Below are 18078 nucleotides of genomic sequence, written 5' to 3'. Positions count from 1 at the left end.
AACTGCCATGTGAAGTAGCCAAACACACCAGGCATCTCCAGCTAATGCAGAGGAACATGACTAGAGTGTTATGACTCATCTAAGCAACTGGCAGGTTTGTAAACTTCTGCAGAACTACCTAAATAATCCTGGGTAGGAGAGAAAATAAACATTTTGGAATATTTATATAACACTACAAAGGCAAATGTCCTTCACTGCCTAGCAAGCACAAAGAGGAAAGGGGGTGGGCAGAATTTCAGCTCACGCAGCATAGAAGACAGCAGGTGTTATACAATTATGAGCTGCATTGGTTCTACAAAAACCCAAAAGAGTATTAGTGAATGTAATAATTTGAAGCAGCAGCTCTGTGAAAAATAAACGTGGTCAGTCCTGTACCTAAACTCGAGTCACCTGGAAATGTAAGAGTTGTAAGATAAGAATAGCTATTACAAAAACCCATTCTCTAAAGTATTGCTGTACACATTCAAAAGTATCTGTGTAAAGAAAAATAGAGGAAAAGGTATAGAAAAGTAGTTGCAGCAAAGCTGAAAACACTTCCCTATAATTTTCCCCATCTTTTTTATTGGCACATACTTTTCATTAAATTCCTGTGATGAAAATTGAAAAGCAGGATTAAGAAAATGCTCCTTTATTAGTCATAGCTTATGCCTCAACAACAGAAATGTAACTCACTTGGAAAATGTTACTTTGCTTCCTTGACTGCATGGCCCTTCAGCAATTTCGTTTTCTTGAGGGAACAGGAGGGAAATATCTGAAATGGGAATCTGCTCAGTAGCCCTGGAGACACAAACAGTAAGCCCAGCCCACTAGAAATCCACCCCTCAGCTGCTTTGTGTTCTGCTGCGACCTGTGGCACAGTATGCGGAAAATAAGGGGGGTACTTCAATGCAGTCCTATTTATCCACATTCTTCTACTTTACTGTCAGACACTGGAGTCTATGGAACAAATAATACTGCGTTCGCATTGAGGATCAGAGAAACCCGAGCATGATTGAAGTCACTTTCCAGTTTTCAACTACTGCAGTAAATTCAAACATACAATATCTACAGTAGAATTTATTTCTTGCTAAAGTGGGTACTGTTCGGTGCAGTGTTCATCTGTCAGATCCAGGACATTAACTTAAACTAATTTCTTTATGTTCTCTAACACCCCAACTACGCTCTTTTCATGGGCAGACCAAAGCTGTGCATTATTACTAACACAGATTGACTTACACAAAACCAGAATGCAGGTAATCTATGAAGTGTACCATCACAGCAATTTGCTTGCACTGCATTTTGCTGTGAACAGCTTTATTGCAATAACTTTCTGCATTGTTTTTATGAAGAGTACTTTTTGACTCAAACATGTACCTTCTGGGGCTTGTTCTGAAAAATTAAAGGTCAATCATATATTTAAGAATAATTATTCATTATAATTTATACACATTTTATTCTGAGGAAAGACAGTTAATGAAATCAGATCTATTTTTAAAATTTGCCTAGGTGGCTTAAAAATCCAAAATACATTATTCCTAAAATTTGGTTGTAAATAAATGCAAAAAAAGACTACAAAGATTAATACATAGCAAGTGTCATACCTGTTTACTAAGGCTCCTGTAAAGGTTACTAAGCTGTGTTTCCTGAAAGCACAATATTTGAAATTTCTGTTTTATTACAAATATCAGACTGCGAGTCAGTGAATCATCAAACTGCACTGTTAACACCACCTTTGCCCTGTCACCTCTTCCGCCCCCTCCATCACCAAGAACTTTTACTTCTTAAAGCTTTGTGCCCTAAACAAAAACACTTTTACTTATTAAAGCTTGTGTCTGGAGAGATGCAGCTCATTTTCAAAACATTCTGTAAAACCCCACTACTTTTCAGCTTTTTTTCTTTTAAAAATAAATTGCATAGTCTGCAGAATAGATGCTTTACATGACCCTTAAAGTAGCATTTATAATTTGAAATTGGGCAAAAAACTGGTATCCACTTCAGGCTGGATTAAACATAAGCATATATTTTAGAGATCATCAATACCATTGCTGGAAAGGCAGCAAGTGCAAAAGCACTAGCTTTAAAATATGATGGATTTACATTACAGATTTATAGATATACTACAAATTCAATAGTTTACGTTTTATCCCTTCTTTATCTCTACACAAGCAATAGAAGAATTTATGTCAAGAGTGCATGAGACACACCACCTCATTTGCACATCTCTAAAATGGGGAATCAGGGGATCTAATGCCGAAAGGTCACTATGGAATGAGGTAGCGATCAAAGGAAAAGAAGGCTGCTGTGAAGACAAGGCTGCAATGAAAGTGCTCTAAAGTGACACTTTGTAATTGCTGGAGCAAGAGAAGCGTATATTTAACCTTTAGCATGAAGGACTGATGATTTCTTTTACCCAGTTTCAGGGTATCTGATGGCACTTCATCACCAACAGTGTGACTTTACCTTTTAGCACATATTCAGATAGCTCCACGCAGATCTTCAGTTCACATACACTGGATGGATTTCTTGACATCTTGACACTGACAATTCATTAGAAGACAATTGAACAACCACCCCCTTGCAACAACACAGGGTAGCAAAACTTAACCCAGTTAAATGATGAACTCATTAGCAGGGAATGAGCTTTCAAATTTTCTCCCAGCTCAAACTGTCCTCGCTTCATTCTTCAGACAGAAAATGTACACACAAATCCAAAAGAGCAAGCTCTGACAGACATTAACATCATCGTGGGAGATTGTGGAGGCTTCACCTCACCTGTCAGGGCAATCTCAGGTTGCCAGAAAAGCTGCTGTGAACATTTCTGCACCACTTGGCTGTGCTTACCTGAATGGGCATATTTACCCCTCTCACCTGCCAGAGCTCCCATTCACCACCGTTTTGTCCGCCCACCTTCCCAGTCCCTAGAACATTTCCCTTAGCAACAAAATAATGGAAAATTTAGTGCATCTTTATGATTAATTTATATGGTGGAAGTGTCCCACTTCAAGTCTCAGAAGCCAAGCAATGAAGTACTTGCAAAGCGTCAGTTTATCAAAACACAAAATTTGAAAAGTTGAGTAGGGGAAATATATTTTTAGATTAAAGGTTTTGTCCTAGTTACAATAGCATAATGAAGGATAAATTCAGCACAGTTCACCAAGCACCTGATCTCACCCCCAAATCAAATGAACACTGAAACTTAGAATATCTTCTTCTTGAAAGAAGAGCAGTTAGGTGGATGTAGCGACCTGCTCATTTTATGTCCAGGTACTTTGTAATATTTAAAGACATTAGATAGGTAACTGTATTACCTAAAAAATGGTAATACAGACACAGGAGACAACCTTTTTTTCCAAAAAACAGAAGAGCACTCAGGTAGTAAAGGATTTAGAAATAAATTATTCTAAATCATTTTATATCCTAGAGGCAAGTTGCTATGGATCAGCTGAACAGGAGACACAGGCTTTTTTCCCTTAACAAAAAAAAAACCCCAAAACAACCCAAACAAACAAAAAAAAAGAAAACAACAAAAAAAAAGTGCAGTGCATTTATCTTATGCTTATGGCCATGAGAAATTCCTAAAAATGTGACCTAGCTTGAAAGGACATGATGATGTCTGCTTCTGTTTATAGGTAAGTTGCAATTACTGAGGTATGAGCTTCCCCAGACATTTCAACGAGTGCTGCCTTAGATCCCAATAACCCTCTAAATGCCATATTATTATTTTCCTGTTCTTCAAATCCTGTAAGAACCAGCCTCCCCCAAAAAGTCCCCTGGAACAGCACCCAGTTCATTACTTATTTAGACTTTTTAACATGTAGGGAAGCAATACAAGAATGTGAGAATAACTGCATTTTCTGAAAGGATGGCAAGTGACAGGGAAACAGGGATCAGCCATCAGAAAAACTGGTGCCAGAAAATCCTGCCACAAATGGAGATGCCCTAGGAAGCCTTTACCTCGGTGCCGCCAGCTCGGTGGCACTTTGTAGTCCAACCCTGCACCCTGCTCACTTCAGCAGTAATGCCAGCAGTAAAGGCAGGAATGCTAAGCTGATTCAGGTACACATCTCTTCTAAGCTATTAGACTTCAAAACTGGTATTTTAGTGAACAGATCCTCTGAAAAATACGCCTAAATGGAGCAGCGAATTTAGCTATTTTCATACCTATGCAGTCTTTTGGCACAAATAGCAGCTGCCCAGTTGCAAACCAGCTTCCTGATTCCCAGATTGGGTGACTATACTTGTAACGTCAATTGAAAATCATTCCCTTCAAAGTGCAACGCCAAAACGAATATTAGAATGAAAACGGAAACAAATATTAGATTGAAGTCCAAAAGAAATTATTATAATGTAATTTGAAATTAGGTTAGCCCAGCCATCTGATGCCAAACTAAATGAAGCTATTGACTGCAGAAGTTGCCTGAACCCGGTCAACCAGGAGTGAAAATACTGAATGGGCCAGACTGTTTAGGAGAGTTTTCTTTTTTACAGTGTCAGGAAGAAAATCATTACTCAAATTACTGGCCTCTTAGATGGTTTTAAGGAAGGCATATTTCTATTTGTACAATAATTTAGGAGTTACTGTCAAAATTGACAGGGATAAATAGACATTCCGGAGCATGGCAGACTTGCTCCCCCAGACAGTTTTGGGTCTCTGATCAGTGCTGTTTGACTTAGCAGTTTCCCCCAAGGTACAGGCGGGCAGGAATGCCCATACACCGGCAGCAGGTCCTCCCTGGCTTAGCCTTAGGTCCTGATAATCTATGGCACTAGCAAACAACAGATGCTTCAGGAAAAATAAAAGAAACAAGGCATGTACAGATGCTGTTATCCCTGAACATATCTTCTTGGCTTCAGATGAATGGATATTTCATGCGCTACAGGCTGTATTAAGCACCATCATGCTTAACAGTGCCAAATTATTCACCTTCCACCAATTCCTTCAGTTTCTTTCTGAGCTATATTTTAAATTTGATATTTGCAACACCTGATCACCAGAATGTAACTATGCCAATTTAACTCCACAGATGCAATATTCTGCCAATCACTATGGAACTTTACAAAGGTCTAGTGCCAAACAGGGAAAAGATGGAGAGAGAGAGAGAGAGAGAGAGAGAGAGACTATGAGAGAATGGAGAGCAAAGAGGAGAGACCAGGTGATGCTCACTTTTACTTAAACAAAAAAACAATCTGAAGTGTTCTGTGGTTGTGATTATTTTGACATGTCAGCATTAAGGAGTATTACAGAACAACAATTTCTAAAAGTATTTTACGTCTCTATTTCCACTCCAGCTACAAGGCAGAAAGTATGCAGGCATAAAATAGGATACTCCATACATGATTTATGGCAAAAGTTGCCTGAACTCATCAGTGCTTCCAATGTGGTCTGGCCTGGTTTCAGATTTCTTTTGACTAAGAACATTAAAGCTCAGTTCAGCTTTTTTCTAAGGAGTTCCCATGGTCCTGTCTCACAGCTCTATTGAATTTTTTATTTTGTATTTCAGACCAGCTGCAGAAACGGACATTTCTAAGCATCAGCCTCCAAAAATGTCTAAAAGTTATATCCAGAATAAAGGGTTAGTGAATGTCTTTGTATGCAAGTAGAGCAATCCAGAAGCTAGTTAAAATTAGTCCTATAAGCTATTTTATATTCCTGATCATTAGTTATAAGTGCCATTGACAGTGAATTATCTGAAATATTAATTTCTCATCTTATGTCACACATCCACATTTTGGGTTTATCACTCCCTTAAAGGAATGATCACCTGGCACAATAATTTGCCCTTTCAAGGTCTGACAAAAATATTTTAAATGAATATCCTATAGATCTCATGAAAATATGGACAGTAATTTTCTTAAATATTTCTCCTTAACAAAACAACATTTAGACATGCAAATTGGATTAATCACTGAGTGCTTTCCTAAAAAAAACCCAACAACAACAACAACAACAACAATAAAAAAAACAGGCTAATTCCTATCTTAGATTACAAGTTTTGCTGTAGTAACAGCAGATGCAGGCTAAGGAAAATCTTTTTCCAATCACATGTGGATAAAAAAGTTTCAGATTCAGTAGTTTGAACCGGTGAGTTTTGAGTGTCCCGAAAGATCTCTAAGGCTTTCATACCTTGAAAGACACTTTGAAAAAGGAGAATATCATTCCCTCTTCATTAAAATCCAATCATCAGCTACAGGCTGCTGTTTCAGTGACATCTTAAAATGTGACTGGAGCAAGGACGACCCATCTAAAAACCAGTGATTTCAGTTGCTGTATTTTATTTTTTCAGTCCTGTTTTTGAAGCTTGTGAAACCCACAGAACCAAAGCAGGCTCAGAACAGAGTGCTCTGACAAGTAGGCCATGAGAAATCCGGAAAATACCATGTTGTTAGAATGATAGCTGCACATTAAGGGTTTGATACATTATTTTGAAACCCAGTTGCATAAAGCAGTGCTTGTGCTAAAGCTGTCTCCAGCGGTTTATCTCTTCATGTATCATAGCAGGCACCCAGGAGGGCTGCAAGCAATAAATTAATTCAGACTACAGATATATCATGCCGCCCACTGACCTTTCCCTTTCTCTCTCACACTTCAGTCAACCATCTCTGGCAATTTCTTAGGAGTTTGGTAAAAGAATTGCTATATGTACTGAAACATTAAAAGTCTAAGAAAAGAGTGAATATTCTCAATTACAAATACTGTAAGGTGTTGTCAATCAGAAACTGTCAAAAAATATTGAGCCACCAGATGAAAAGTTTAAAAATGTATGTCTGCTGAACATTTCTTTGAGTTCCAGTTGCAAGCTGTTATTTTCTGCCCACAAAGAATGATGAAGGACTTGTGCTTTTTACGGAAAATTAAAATGCATAGTTTTTCTTTCAAACAGGTGATTTTTCTCCTAGCTTCCTTCCTCTCTTTACATGAAAAGGTATGAAGCACAGAAAGAATAAAAACTAGAAAGCTTTGCCTTTGATGAAAATGTTGATGACAATTTTTCTGTAAAAATAAATTGAAAATACTGCAAAAAATACTGAAATTGTGTTTGCATCCCAGTGGAGATGTCAGCTGGCTGCCTAAAATACAAGTTTGTTTTGTTTTTCACTTTAGGCACACCACCACTTTAATTGACAGACCTAATTAACAGAAGGACCTGCCGGGCACAATCTGCATCATGCTCCCGCTGACAGAAGAGGAGCTCCCTGCCTCCTGGCCGTGCCTGCGCCAGGCTGCACTGCTCAGCACACAGCGTCCGCAAGGCTGACGACTGCAGACCCCTTATAGGCACTGGAAGCACAACAAAAATCCAATGCAGGCCAACAAATGCAGAGACTGAGGGTTAAAAGGGCATCAGAGCCTTCTAGGGTTTTCCTTTGCACACTCTGCTTAGTACCATTGGATTGTAAAAATATTAATAATGACACTTGTTCTCACATGGGAGTGTGCTTGCGGGGAGGAACCGGCTTCTTGTGCCATTCACACTGTGAGGTTAGATACTTTCAGGTGTTTCTTCTACCATTATCATTGGTCGTTAAAAAGCGCCAAGGAATTAAATCATCCCGTGTTCCTGCCCAGCGGCGAGCAGCCGAGGACGCGCCTGCAGGCCGGCAGCAGCCCCTCAGGGACAGCCCGATGCCACAACCTGCTGTACCACAGGCCATGCCGGCACGGCTGCGGCGCTGCAGTGATGCTCTCACCGCAATATTCTTCCCACGTGGCTCTGTGTCATCGCCAGTACACCACGACGAGTAGGGAATAAGGCATTCGGTTTGATGTGTATAAACTACCAAGCATAGCAAGTTTTAAAAGGAAGGCAGATGAAGTCCCAAGTAAACTTCAGCATCAAATCCCTGAATACACAGTCACAGCTGTGGCTGTAAATAAAAACAAACCCACTCACGACGGAGAGGGGTCTGCAGCTGTACAACAAGGGGCTGCTTGCCTGTGGAACATAAGGGAGTCATTACTGCAGTTTCCTTGAAACAAGTTATATTCTCCGCTTTTTGTGATGAAACAGGAATAAAGTCCTCACATCAGTATGTGGCCGTAACACAGCATCAGTTAGACCATCTCCTTCCTTGAAACAAGATACATATTGCATGATACTCAGCTGCAGGCCTCATATCCAGGAAAATTAAGAAAGTGAAGAAAAAAATTAGATGGATTCAGTGACGAGGAATAGGGAAGTGAAAGTTACCCATTTTACCTACAGTCAGAATAGACTCTGCCAATTAAATATTCTAATTTTAGCCATTAGTAGTTAAATCCCAGACAACATTCCAGTGAAGATGTACTGGTGCAAAGGTGAGAACATGAAATGCATTTCCAATTTATTGCCATTGGATTTTCCTCTTTTGACAGTTTTACAGCATTCGCTGTATGAACATTCACTCATACACAGAGAAAGACCATGTGCAAACTCAACAGCTATGAGCTGATGCAACCCACACCAAAGAATTACAACAGGTAAGGTTGTTATACTTGTAAAAAGATACCATTCTTTAACTGTAACCTGTTCTGGAAAAGTAAAGCAAGACAAACAGAAGCAAACAAACCCAAGCAGCAACAGTAAACATAACACAATAATTAAACTACTTCCTCTTTGAAGACTTATTCTCTCTTCAAGTGGCAAAATCAATAGGATCTGTCTCTCTGGTACAGAGGTTGTAGAAATGCAGATTAATTAATGCAGCATAGACGGAAATGCTTGTGATGCATTTTTAGAATTTTATTTGATCAATAAACGTCTAAAGAACACAGAGAAGCCACCAAGGCCATAACAGAGCTGGACTGCACCCACCAAGAATATATTAGCTAATGTCTTACAGACTACACTCTTCTGAATAATGCTCAGGAAGATAACTGCCATTTCTGTATTCATTAAGGAAAAGGAACAAAAAACCCTGGAGAATTCCTGAGCTGCTAGTTCCTGCCTAAAGAGCAATCTGATGCTCTGCAGGTAGCACAGCACATGTGGCTCAGCTGATCCCTTACATGCATGAAATTTAGGGAAAAACACCAGTACATTTTTTGACAAGCTTGTAAGACTGACTACTTCCAGTACTGAATTGCATCGAAGGAGGGACAACATTTTGCCATTTTGAAAAATACTAAGCAGTACTTCAATAACAAAGTGCATGAGTTTTTCTGCCTTTTAATAGGCCTGGCTGCAAACTGATACCTTGAAGTGATAAATACAGAAAGTTCTGCTGTTGTTCAAATGGTGTTTCAGCAGCTTTCTGAGACCATATCTGTGCATCTCAGAAATAAGAACGCTATTGACAAGAGCCAGATATTACTGAGACTATATATTTTTTTCAATATTTTCAGAAGCAAAGGTTGATTTCTTATCAAACAAAGGGGAAAAGCCCATACAGCTGATAAATTTGCCTTCACCATCGATAGCAACAAGCCTTCATGAGTAAGCTGCGATGAATCCCCCCCGGGAAGTCACCTGGAGGAGCAGGTACAACGTCAATGTCTGTCTAAAGCAAAAATCTAATTTCCATTTTGATTTGTAGCATTTCCCTGTTGATTTCCTTCTAGAATGATCTTAAACATTTTTGATGCTATTTTAACAAGATAGGTCCAAGCCTACTGCCCATGTAGCAAAGTTGTTGTGATTGAAAAAAAAACAACAAAGGCAGATGCTTTCCTTGTAAGTTAGTTTCTGAAACACTCCTAGCTTCACCTCCCGAAGACGGAACCACTTATACATATTTCTATCCTTATTTCTGCTCTTGAGGTTTTTCCTGGCCACATTAGTGACTGGGGTGAAACAGCTGATTTTTCACTTCTTGTAAAGAAGATAGAAACCCCAGTTTGCTTTTCAATTTCTTTTCAGAATAAGGAAAGGGACATGAGTATGTCTGCAGCCAAAAAGACACCTTAAAGATATCTGTGCATCTGAATCTTGTCTCCTTCCAGTTCAGCCCAATAGCATGTATTAAACACAACAGTCTCAAAGATCAGGATATTCCCAACACATCTCAAAAGGCTAACACTAATCAAAGCTGATCAAAAGGCCTAAGAGTTTGAGATACAACAAAACCAGACTGACCTGTGATGAGACTACCTGATAGTTTGATTCTATTTAGATCAGATGCCACATGTATAGCATTAGTCAGTCATTAGATATTGCCTGATTGCTGGCATTTTTTGCTCCATCTTAAAACTACAATCAGACACTATATATAAGGAATAAAACTTATGTCTTCAATTAATCAAAAGTAGTTTTAAAAGTGATATTGGAAATACATACAGTTTACACAAACATTATTCAGGAATAACACACGTACTATTTATTTTGATTCACAGCAGCAGTTATGAACCAGACAATCCTTGCAAGTCCTTCCCAGGTCTGTAGTTTATGACTATAATTACCAGGTATCCACAGCTGCGCAGAAGCAGCAGGCTTTACCGTATGTACTAAAAATTGCTTGTTGTATGCTACCAATGATGAGCATGAAAAAAGAAAAAGAAGAAAACTACAGGAAGAGCTTTGACAAGAGATAAAGGTAAAACAGACAAAATATCTGTAATAAGGTAAGCAGAATACATACATACTGAAGAGGAAAATAGAAATTCACATATATTTGCTTAAGAGCAGAAGCAGTTTGAGAAAGGAAAGACAGGTCATCCTCAAAAGAGTGACAGCAACGTAGGCTCCGTGGGGTAAGATGTATTAAAAATCATGGGATTAATCACAGTAGGGAAGGTGAAAGCTTGATCAAGTCCAGATAAGGATCAAAGGGCAAACTTTATATGGAAGAGAGCAATTATCTGGTGAAATAATTCATGAGGGAGAAAGAAAGAAGATACAGCATTGGTATACATAAAATGAGAAAAAGTTATGAATACTGAGGAACAGAACAGAAAATTTGGTAGAAAAAGTGAAAAATTATGTTTTTGAAGAATACGAGTCTGAAAGCAGCTGGTGGCATGCTGTTTAATCCTTCTGTAGGTGCCGTCAGACAAAATATGAAGAGGCGCAGCTGTATGTAGCAGTTATTTATATTGATCTGAAAAACACTGCACATGGCAGCTTATTTGCACCATCTGCTACAGAAATGTCAGTCAAGGGGAGCAAGGCAGACACCTGGGGGTGTCCACACTGAGAAATCACTTAGAAGAGGAAAGAAACTCCAGCCGGGGGAAAAAAATAATCTATAAAAAATGAGTAGCTTATGCTGTCAAAAGGACTAAAGCTTTTGAGGAAGAGCAGCAGCTGGCACAGGAGCAGCCAGCCTGAGTTTTAGTGGATGTCTTGAACTTGCCTGAAATGAGATAGCCCCCGCATTTTCATGCTTAACTGTCAGACAGGTGCCCTGATTTTAAAGCTAACTGCAGTTTTTCAGGGCTTTCAGTAGTACAAATGGCTGGTGAAAAGTACAAGGAATATACACCACCTAAATAAACTGTCCATCCAACTGAATAAGCCCTAGCAAAGGCTGAAATTAAGGACAGCAGCTTTCAAAATTCACAGCAGGAATGGTAGCATTCAGCAGACTATCTATAATGCACAATGTAGCAGTCACCCATGAAATACAACCTGCACAGGCTTGGCTGGAGAAGGTGATCTGCGTCCACTTTGGAAGACCTTGGGCAAGGTTCATCTCACATTATGTTACATGACTATCTTAGGGTGGGACAAACCATGCCTGATAAATGCCATCTGAGAATGCCTTCAGAAAGAGCAACAGAGGGAGTCCAGGCAGCAACACAGAGACAGCAGAGAAGGAAACAGTATTAAAAGAAGGGAACCTGCATTCTAAGGAAAGATCTGGGGACTTCAGGGATTTTTCATAAGAAATACGTTACAATCCCCTACATGTTTGGCAGATAGAAAGTAAAAATTAAAAGGACAAGCAGTTCCCAAAAAAGGAGCAAAAGTAACAGCTTAATTTAGTGTAGGAAAAAATGTGTCCTGTGTTCTCCATAAATAATAGCAGGTGAGATGGGCCTAATATTTGCTAGAATATTTACCAGGTTTTCCAGAAGCAGGATTAGATAGTACATTTGAGACTATCTCTTCTCAACAGGTTTCATGAAGATTGAAGTCCATACTTCAGATGTAACAGTAAATGTACAGGGCCATGCTGATTAGAGGAGGGAAGAAAATGTAAGAGTGGACCTAAAAGCATACCAAAGGGATGGGATGTTGAAGAGAAATAACAAATAGCTGCATGCTGGCCAGACAAACAAGCTTTGTCAGAAATTCACCCTGCAAAAGCACATTCCTGAGAGTGAGTTCTGCAAAGATAATGAGGGATTGTACAAAACACCATGTTCTGTGTTGAGCCCCCACCCAAATCCGGGTCCATCTGTACCATCTCCCTTTAAATTTGAGAAATGCTAATTCTGCCTTGGAATCTGCTTTATATAGGACATTGAAGCTCCCATGCAATTTTAAAATAGTCATACAAATCGCAGGCAACCATTTTCCTTTCTGGTATCTGTGCAGTGCAGTTAAAAAAACACAAAAGAGCCATGTAGTACATAGCGTGCCTGACACCAGTCTGTTCAGTATCACAGTATGTACAGATCAATATTTCTCAGTTTCTGCAAAGTCTACAGTATTCTTTAAAATCCATGAAAAAAAGCTTACCCAGTTTTCAAGCTGACTAAGGCATCTTCAACTCCTTTCTGATTATACTTTGTCATGTAAAGGTGCATATCAGGGTAGTTGTTTCTGATATTCCTCTCTGTGCTTCCATTTGGGACAGTTCCAAATCGGAAAGGAGGTGAATAATCATACGGCCTTTGGAACTAGAGAGAAAAGGGAAAAGCAAAGCATTTCAGGCATTCAAAACGTGAAGGAGGGCGATTCCAGGTTGCAGAAACCAGAAGCTGTATAAACTGCCTCAAATTTCTTCTAGGCACATGCTGTGGGTTAATTCATCTCTATTATACCAGAAATCGTGACTTTGCACTGATGGAACTTAACAGAAACATCTATATCCAAAGTAAAAGCAGATTAGTTTTGCCACTCTAATGTGACTTTCTCCCATGCATTTTAATATGGGAGGACAGCAGAAATGGGAGCAGAGATGCTGGAAGGTGTTCCTCATCTGCCAGGATCTCCCTGGAGAACCCAAACTACAAGCCGACGCACTGGCAAACTGCGATCAAAAGGAAACTGTTTAGTTGATAGTCATTTAACGGTCCCACCTCGGCTGAGACGTGGAGGGTTCCCACCCCAGGAAGGGGAAAGGGCCACCTGCCCTGCTGCACAGGGAGCCCAAGGCACTGCCCAGCCCGGGGTGCCTGCAGGGAACCCGTGTGCAGGGCCAGGGCTAGGCCCAGGGCCGGCCTCCCTTCCACCGCTGTGCCTCAAGGGGAATACACCCCTTTGCATCGTCCCCCGGGGCTCCGCAGCTATGGCACTTGACATGAAGAGGGCCTCTGGAGCTCTCGCACCTGTAGTCCTAGTCCCTACTTCTTCCTATGAGTGACAACTACAGACCACTCGCTTGAGGGCCGGCCGGTTTGTTCTACAACTTCGCCTTCTCGATGGCTATTGCATCAGCACAGACAAGCCGGGGGGTATCTGCAAAGGGGTAACACCAGCTCAGGGCACACCCAGGTTTCAGTTTGGAAATCATTCAGATAATCTCAGATAAACTTTTGCTAACAGACCTGAACATTTTATATGTGCCCTTTCAATATCTCCCTGTCACCAAGTGACTAGGATTAAGTTAAAATGATTCTTTAAGAAATACATTAAAAAGGTCACTCAAATCAGAGGAACTATTGGTTAATGTGGAAATTCAATTGAGCATCGATAAAAGTAGTCACCCATGAAATCCAAGGTAAAATGAACTCTGTTTTCACTGTTAAAGTTTGAAGAGAAATCTATGCACCCTGTGTTGCAGGAGATGGCTAATATTCATATAGACGCTGCTTTCTTTGGGCTACCTATGTAATACTTCTCTTTTTAAACTCTAGTCTCCGTGCATCAAGAACTCCCAGGATCCAGTGCCAATTTGCCAAGAGAATACAAATAGGCTTATACAAAACCTGGGAGCATTTTCAATTCCATCAAACCTTGACTGTGAAATTATTGCTGCAACAATATTTTCATGTTACAGAACTACAATTAAATGTTTCATTTTAATTAAGCATATTTTGACAAAGCATAAAGGAATGAACTCTATTTTTCTCTATTCGTTTAGCTAACAGATGTCTTACTTTTCTCATTTTCCCTTTTCACAGCTTTACTGTTTAAATTATTACTTTGCTATTACTTTACACATACTAATTGACCCATGCACTAAAATTACACTGTGTTCTAGTCATGGTTCTTAGTCTATATTTGCTCTCTCCTTTTTTGAGTTTATTATGCAGCAACTGAAACAAACCCTGCTCTTAAATATATGTCCAGAGATTCTACTGATATAGATGTGGCCTGCTATTAACTTTATTTTAATCTACAGGCAATGAATCCCTGAAGTTGTGAGGTGGCTCCAGTATCTCCTAATATCTGTATCAGATTTGCCAGTCAATACAACTGGAAAAAATAATTTAAAAAACCAACTTTGATTTCAAGACCTGTGGAAACTGTTGATGCTCGTACAGCTGACATTTTTTTTGAAATTCAGCTGTGGTGAACGTTCCACAAGCTCAATTCCTAATCCTGGAGTATGGCAGGTGAATTAGGGGAACAAGGAGATTATGGTGGAGTATCCAAGTAATTTGGAAATGGAGTTTGGTTGTAAATACTCTCACTTTCCAAGACCATTCATTATATGTTTAAGATGCTGGGAGGCGTCTCCTCCCACAGGAACAGGTAATGAATTGAGGTATCTATCCCAAACTGAACATTCATGGAATACAAAGATACTTCTGCAGGTGAGCAGAGGTTAATAAAAAGTACTAATTCATCCAAAGATCACAAGGATAACAAACAGATGAGTAGTTCCAAACACCATCCACAGACTGAAATTTCTTGGCACAAGACACCCAACCAACACATTTTAACAGTCACAAGGATATAATAATTTTGAAACGATTGTCTGCTACTACTGCCTGCTCACAGACTATTTGTAAAGAAGAAAGGGTTTACAATCTGTTTACTAGCACTGCACCCAAAACTAGAAGTGTATGAAGTTCTCACCAATAATTTTAAACTTATGTTGCCTGAACTGGCGTGTCCTGGAGAAGCACACAGGCTCTGGGACTGCAGCAAAGATCTATGCAGCAGGCACGAGACAAGAAAGAGAAAAGGACCAGGTCTCTACATGTACTTATTGTCCTTGAATCTCCACGATAGGAAATAAAATACATCATGTCTGTTAGGAAGTAATTTTCTTCTTAGACATTTTCTGAAATGCTGATTTTTTGAAATCATTAATAAAACCCTTAAATTGACTGCACAAGCCCCCTGCTTGAATCGCAGTTGTGGAGAGATCTGCTGTTACTCAGAAGACTCAGCACTTCATTCTTGTTTCCCCATGCTCTGCCAGCTACCAGAACTGTGGCACTGGACAACAAAACTCCAGTCTTGTGCTTCTGCTTTACGTATGTGCCTCGATAAAACTGACAATTCTGTTAAGTCAGTAACATGATCTTTCACAAACATTAAATACTGACAATCTGAAGATCTGCATGCTTGCATGAAAAGGCTGGCATTCAGGGCAGTTGTTTGTTATTGTTCTGGAGTATTTTAAGGTGCTGTGGAAAACATTACTAAAATAGTAGAAAATAGTAAATATTCTCCGTGGGCTAACACAGATATTAAAAGGAATTATGGCTGGTTTGAAGTGATAGAAAAACACATATATTTGAACTTTCTGCTTTCTTGTTTTACCAGATGGAAACCACTGACAATCTGATTTCTGATCTTTGAAAAACATAGCTATTAGTAAGGCTATTATAATCATCTGACTGCATACTGAAATGCAGTTGATAACCCTCATAAAGCACTGTAAAGGTCTAATGTTGAAGTGGAGAGATGGATTGGGATACGAGGGTCACCCTAACTATCACATGCTGCCTTTGGACCTCAGCCTGTTCTGCGTTCACACATACATATCTCTGAGAAACTATAGAACTTGTGACATCTTATTGCACAAAGGTACAAAGCCAAAATTACAAGAATACTGTAAATCTTGCAAAAATAAGGAACCTGTAAATGGCATAATTAAGGCTTCCTACTAAGGTTGAAAAGAACCCCTTAGACCACGCGCACCTGGGGCATTTCTTAAATGCAACTGTGTGGACGAATCACAGCAGATAAAAGCTTTGCAAGACAGTTCTGTCCACTGGCATGTACTTTCCCTTAGTAATCTCGTCTCTATTTCATTACATGAAAAAGGCACAGTCTCAAAAGTAACAAGTGCTATGAACACCAGCTTTGCTGGATACTTTTGGACTAATTTTCTGTACCTTTTTATGAACACAAAGCTTTTGAAAGTCTTTTACATACACAGGAATGTCAAAATATAATTTTCTTCTCATTTTCTGAGTCACTGGAGTTTATTAACACCCACCCCTAGTAACTCCAGTACATGCTGTGCCACGTATTTCTGGGTGACACATAGATGACATGGCATTCAGAAGTTCACTAGCAACATTATGAAGGTTGAGGAGACTATCAAGAGGTCTTCAACCAAAGGGTAAATAGCACATTACCATGCGTTCCACAAACCTGGTGAAACACGCTAGTGTAACACATTTCCTGAATGGGAAGATACTGATTGCTGAAGGCGAGAGATGACTGCTCAGACAGAGAAAGCTCTTCTCCTGTAGTTTATCTATCTGTGCATTCTTTCCTCTGTAGTCTGTCACATACGGAGCTGGATCGAGAAACCCCAGTACCTCTTACTGGGAATACTTTGACAAAAAAGCTTGACTCTTCAGTTGTGGCGGTAGGCAAAAAGGGCAAGGGCAAGAACAGTACACTGATTTACCAACAACAGAAGTTTTTTCAGAAACTTATTAGACTTCTAGACACTACTTAAAATTAATTTTACCCATACTTCTGTCCTTTCTTACTGGCCTTTCCCTATTACCGCTTTGCTCTTGCGGCAAGGGTCAGCGTTCTCTATTGAGCAATAAAACTGTTGCAAGTTCCAGAACTGTTCTCCTGCTAACAACCTCACAGCAACAAGGCAGAGAGGGATGATAAATAATTTAACATGAATCAGACCATATTCCCTTAAATTATCCTTAATTATTTGGATTTTTAAAATCCAAGAAACCTCATGGTTGTGGAGGAGGCAAAACCTGTGTAGGACAAGAAGAATGTTTTTAGATCACTGCTTTTATGGACCTCTAGCTTGTTTAAATTAATTGGGAAAGTCATGGTTCCCCTGATTTGTCTTTATATGCTTCAGGCAAAATCTGAAGAACTGTAAAATAAAACGAAAGGTGACAAATCAAACAAGTGATCAGCAGACCACACAAAAACAGATGGTATTTTCTGATTCAAGTATTTTTCTATTTTTATTTGATTTTTGTGGAAATAAAATCCTACTTAGAAGAGAGAATGGAAAAATGACAAAAGTAAGGAAGTTATTACCCAAAAGCTACAGAACAAACACTGACATTTTCCCAGCCCATAGGTGAGAGTGGCGAACAGCCAGCAAGGAGAGGAAGATAAGGGTGCACTGGCAGACCCAATGCTAGTGCTGTGCCAGCTGCAGGCCAAATCCTGCCAAAGCCAAGACTTCCCAAGAAAACACTCTGTACTTTCTCACAAACAGGAGAAAGGCATTTCTCAAATGCTTTTTTTTATCCCCAAGGGAAGAACACCTTTTATCTGTCTTATACTAAGAATATTATCCTAAAACAGAGTATATTTAACAGTCTTTATACTCTTTCAAAGGTTTAGTGACAACACAACTTAATGAAAACAAAATTACTATCATTTCTTGTTTCTTTTTATCTGTCTTTCCTCTAGCCATGTTTGCAATTCATGCTTTGATACTTCAGGTGATCAATCAAAGGCTGGTCATAAAAAGTGGTTAAAACAAAAAACAGACACAAGGCTATCAGAGCTGTCACTTTTGAATAACAATTTTCTTTTTTTTCTGTCCTTTGGGAAAAGTCTCTGGTGAAGTTCTCCCCTGTGCTATACTGTATTTAATTATTACTTCCCAATGACA

At 39.4% G+C, this 18078-nt stretch overlaps 1 protein-coding gene across 2 annotated transcripts in view; it reads right to left on the bottom strand.

Annotated features, from left to right (window-relative positions):
* Positions 1 to 18078, bottom strand: part of GRIN2A (glutamate ionotropic receptor NMDA type subunit 2A) — a 191090-nt gene that overhangs the window by 32664 nt on the left and 140348 nt on the right. For both annotated transcript variants that reach the window (XM_055806634.1, XM_055806635.1), the window contains exon 11: positions 12579 to 12739. In XM_055806634.1, the coding sequence (XP_055662609.1) occupies positions 12579 to 12739 (161 nt within the window). The remainder of the gene's footprint in view (positions 1 to 12578; positions 12740 to 18078) is intronic.

The sequence above is a fragment of the Falco peregrinus genome, chromosome 5 (assembly GCF_023634155.1).
Source record: "Falco peregrinus isolate bFalPer1 chromosome 5, bFalPer1.pri, whole genome shotgun sequence".
NCBI classification, from domain to species: domain Eukaryota; kingdom Metazoa; phylum Chordata; class Aves; order Falconiformes; family Falconidae; genus Falco; species Falco peregrinus.
Note: the sequence above shows the minus strand (reverse complement) of the source record. Positions and strands in the feature narration are given on the sequence as shown.